Source organism: Pinus tabuliformis, chromosome 6 (genome assembly GCF_031772625.1).
Source record: "Pinus tabuliformis cultivar Carrire ecotype Pingquan chromosome 6, CPIR1, whole genome shotgun sequence".
In the NCBI taxonomy this organism is placed as follows: Eukaryota; Viridiplantae; Streptophyta; class Pinopsida; order Pinales; family Pinaceae; genus Pinus; species Pinus tabuliformis.
In genome coordinates, this window is record NC_142292.1 from 1498454300 (window position 1) to 1498459257 (window position 4958).

Consider the following 4958-nt stretch of genomic DNA (forward strand, 5'->3'; position numbering starts at 1 on the left):
AAGTGTTTTAGGTGTTCTTTATAAAGGTGTTGTTTTTTTATAAAGGGTTTATTTATAAAGTATTTGCAAAGCATATAAAAGGGGAAATTTATTGTTTAACGGGATTTTTTTTAAAGATGGTTTCATTTAGTTTTTAGTCACAGTTTCCTTTATTCACAGAGAAGGATTATGATTTTCTATTCACAGAGAAAGATTATGATGAGTGGGTTATTAAGATGGCGACCACATTAAAAGCACATGATATTTGAGAATATGTCATGAATAGAGTTCCAGAACTTAAAGAAGAACCAACCTTTTGAATAGAGTTGGATTGAAATTTGATCCTTCTTTTCAATAGAGTTGAATATAATTTAGTGTTATATGAAATAAAAAAGAAAAGACTTTATAAAATCTTTTTATAAAGTTAAAAAAAAGGATTTTATAAAGGAGATTTTTGTAAGGGGAAAAGAATTAAAAGAAAAAGATTTTGTTGAACAAGAGAGTTTAGGGCTTTACAAAGTAGCAAGAGAAATTCCCATTTTGAGATTTTTCAAAATACATATTCTATTGTTAGTGTTTATGTTGTGTTATAGCTCGTGTTAGTGTTTATGGCCCGCGTTAGCGTTTTTGTGGTGTTATAGTGCTATGAGGATTGCATAATAGTGATATCATGCATGATCTTGGATTCATCTCTGGCATTATTGGTGTTGGCATCGACATATCAGTGCTATAAAGAGCTAAACTCTCTTACCGAGTAGGTACGGAGAATCGAGCCTATTGTAAGCAAGATCCAACAATTTTGCCTCCAATTAAATTGGAAGAAAGGAATTCGTAATGAGGCACCAACTGTTAATGAATGTAAAGGAAAGTTGGACTACCTTCTCTGATAAGCATCAATGATGGCGCAAAAGTGAAGTACCATACCTATCTGGGACATTGTCTCTCAATATAAAACAAGTAAAGATGTCATGAAGATAAGTTCAGAGCTCTTCCAACATCTTAACTTGGTTCCTTTGATGAGCTCAACAAGCTTATTAGAGGAAATCGGGTAGATTCGGGAAATGTTGCCAACTCTCCTTTCTTGTGCATTGGCGTGTTAGGGAAGGGTGGTTCCGGCGGAACACTCTTGCTGAGGGAACTCATAAACTGTAGAGAGGTGAGGGATTGCTTTTGTGACGTGTTATTTCATTGACTCATTGTCTCTCAGTCTTCGTCTCTTGAAAACCTTTTGAATGAACACTCTACACAAGTGGTCGCTTACCTAAAGGTAGATTTCGATAAAAATATGAGCTAAGAAATATGGTTGAATGAGAGGACAAATGGAAAAAGTTTTGCGTTGATCTTAGATGATGTTTGGGAAAATGGTGCAAAATTGCTAGAGGATTTGGGCCTACTCTAGTTGACATACCCCTCCAACTCCAAAGTTATCATGAGTTCCAGAAATCGAAGCATATTGTTGGGGACGGGAGTTCTAGAGAAATCTATTATAAGAATGGAGGATTTGGAGGAAGATGATAGCTGGCGGTTGTTTGCTTATCATGTTTTTTCATATAATAATGGAAATCTTCCAACAAACATCCACGAAGGGACGACAAAGCTTGTGTGTGCAAAGTGTGGAGGGCTTCCCCATGTAATCAAAGCTATGGGGAGAGAAATAGCAGGTGCTACGTATGAAAAAGGGTGGGAGTGGGCAGTTCAGAGACTTTCAATCGCCAACAACAAAGACAAAGACGTTGTCTTTCATTTCTTGAGGTTGAGTTACGATGCTCTTGCCCGCAGTGATGATGTTAATCTGCAGATGTGCTTTCTATACTTGGCTATCTTAAGAAAAGATCAACTTATTCGACCCGACTTCCAAGTGATTCCATTGTGGATAGCGGTGGGACTTCTTCAAAGGAAGAAGCTGGAAAATCAACATGACTATGATTCATTTGAGATTGGGAAAAATAGATCAACATTTTAGCAGATAGCTTCTTGATAGAACCAATCAAAAGAGACGTTGATGGGAACGTGGTCATGTTCAGGATGCATAATGTTATGCATGATCTGGCAATAAAAAATTTTGAGAAAGAAGAAATATTCTACTATGGGACCACTCAAGGTTTGACAACGTTAATGATGATGGGGTTATAGACCATAGTGAAGCAAATCACAGTAGAACACAACAATCAACAAAACGACAACATTGAAAATTTAGAGACATCACAATCTCCTCTGAGAGATAGATCTTAAAAACAAGAAGACATTACTCAATAGAGAAAAAAATCACATTTATATTACATAGGGCAAGCCTTGGCCTTGCTTGCATTGCTTAGGTAAAGGAAAGATTACAAATTTATAGATGAGGGGAGAATCTCTATAATTCTTTAATTCTCTCATGTGGAATACATGACTACACAATGATTTCTAGAAATTCAATCGGCAGTATGGTAGGTTCGGTTGAAGATGGGGTCGATCGGTTGTTAGTTGTGGACGACAGAGTTGGTGTTGACTTCATTTCGATTCACATTTAACATTCTCCCACTTGAAGTCAAATGAAGAGTCTTGAATCAAGTCATACTGAGTCCTACTATGCCTGTACATAACTCATGCTTATTTCTTGATAGAACCTTAGTGAGCATATCAACAGGGTTCCTATTTGTATGGATCATTTCCAAGGATAATTTTCCTTCCTCCATTACATGCCAAATCCAATGGTAATGTTGTAGCAGCTACAATCACTCTCCAAAATTTTGGCTCGCATGCAAATTTCGGAGCCTACTTTGGGTCTTGCGATTGATCGTTGCTTGGCCACTTGTTGGTAAGATGATAATCTCAATATCTCCTCCTTGATCTTAAGAGTTGTCCGTGTTGTCATCTTTATGCAACATGTGTCATATTTGGGCATAGAGATTGTTGTTTGTCATGCAAAGGGATGTCGTTTTGCTTCAAGGGAAAGCATATGCGCATGATTTGTTATCATCACATAGAAATGTTTCACATTCACTTCACTCACTCTTGTCACGAAGGTTTTTGCATCAAGCAAAGTATGTTTTATACATTCTGGATGGTCTACGTAGTATCACTAAGTGTTTGCATGTGATCATAATCGAGTCCTATCACTATTTACATATGTGTTACTGATATCACACTCAACCATTTCTCGAGCAACCTAGCCTCATCCAGCTTCATGGAAATGTGCACTTTGATTCTACAACCCTCAAACTTTCTCCCTTGCCTGCTCGAAATTCACAGTGCACAGAGACTTCAACCTCCCTTGGCATCCAAAATTGCACAGTGGTTTCCTCCAGTGTCCTTCCCCCATCCAGAACCCACTGTCATCAGAAATTGTGCAGTAGTGTCCCTCAGCTGCTCAACCTACGTTGCAACCTGAAACTGCGCAGATGTGTCCTCTCGGAACCCATCCCACAAGAGTGCCTTGCATCTAGAACTACGTAGTATTTCCTCTCAGCTGCTCAGGCTACACTGCACTCAGAAACAATGGAGAGGTGTCCTCCTAGGACCCCATCCTGCAACAGTGTCCTGTGCCTCAAAACTACGCAGTGTTGTTCATGATTCCCTATCTGTCTTGCATTCAGAAATTGTGCGGATGGGTCTCCGAGGGATTCATCCTGGAAGTAGTCACTGCCTGTTGAAACTGTGATGATCTATCTCTCAGTGACTATAGGAAAAGGTGACATGTTAAGATCACTCCCAAGGAATTAAGGATAAGGACCAAGAGACCAAGTGATGGAAAAAGATCAGGACCACGTGAAAACTTCGTTGGATGCATGATCATCTCGAGGGTAAGTATGGTAAGTAAAGAATACCTCTTAGCTGAGTTTTTAGGACTACTTGTCATTGCCATATTATCCTATATTCAGTAACATGCATGTGTACAAACACAAAAATTCATTTCATGTGTTTGCTCTATATGTCTTGCTTCCTTTTCGCTTCTTTGACCAACTATCATCTTCAACATGTTGATTGCTATGTCATGTTTGTGACCTTGTTCTAGTGATATCAAAGGTTTTTCTTTGTGTGCATGAGTTGTTTCAACTATGTAAACACCTGTCGCACTCACACACAATGTTGTAGACGATCATCTGAAGGTCTATCCCAAGTGTCACACTTGTCGCTTTCACCGTTAGATAATCCCGCAGAGGGTCATGCTAAGCATATGTTGTCTTGTCGGTCTGGGGTGTCTTTCCATCGAGTCATGTTGAGATTGTGTTCACAAGGTCATCTATACATGAGTTCACTCACTCACGCACTTAGGCATTTTTCTGAAAGTATATCGACTGGACCACCCTCCATCGGCCAAACCTCCACTGATCTGCACTGCGCAGTCTCAGCCCTCAGTGGCCTTTCACTGTTGCCCATAACTGCGCATAGCTTGAGGCTATCCTCCAAGTAGTTTGCACTGCACAGTTCCGAAATCAAGCCAGCTACTTGTCACGAAGAACAATGCAGAAGTTTCCTAAGAAGCCATTTCAATCTGTGCTTCTTGCAAGCCCATCTATCAAAACTCTCGTTGTTCAATCGGAGAATTTGACTTTAGCTATGACCTAGGGCTGCACTCACCTCCAAAAATATGAAGAAGCTATCTAGTGTGCCTACTGGCATTGCCTGAAAAAATACACAAATATGAGGGACAGACACCTTCTGCCTGTCACTGCACTATCCTGGGAAATCATGCAGTTCTGCTAGGCAGTCTCCCTACTAGTCTACTCTCCACTCCTGCGTAAAAATGAAAAGTTTTCACTGACATTCCTCCCACTTCTTGGTACTCCACTCAGCCTAGAAACTGCACAGTCATGTCCTTCTTAACTAATTCCCAGAACTTCACAATTCTGACCAGCAAGCTCCCACAACCTGATATTGGCCTCCTCTGGAAAAATGCACAGTTTCACTGCCAGTACTCCCTGCTACCCGCACTGCCTTCCCAAGAAAAGCTACGCAGTTCTACCTCCTAACTGAGCCATATCCCACAGATGTCA

General features: G+C 40.0%; 1 protein-coding gene across 1 annotated transcript; it reads left to right on the forward strand.

The window, feature by feature from the left end:
- Window positions 1-1471: 1471 nt before the first annotated feature.
- On the forward strand, window positions 1472-1942 carry LOC149264341 (putative disease resistance protein RGA3). Its single transcript, XM_089398320.1, has one exon. The coding sequence runs from the start codon at window positions 1472-1474 to the stop codon at window positions 1940-1942; it is 471 nt and encodes a 156-aa protein (XP_089254446.1).
- Window positions 1943-4958: the final 3016 nt, after the last annotated feature.

Coding starts and splice junctions, on each gene's coding strand:
- LOC149264341 (XM_089398320.1), top strand. CDS start 1,472: ATGGAGGATTTGGAGGAAGATGATAGCTGGCGGTTGTTTGCTTATCAT.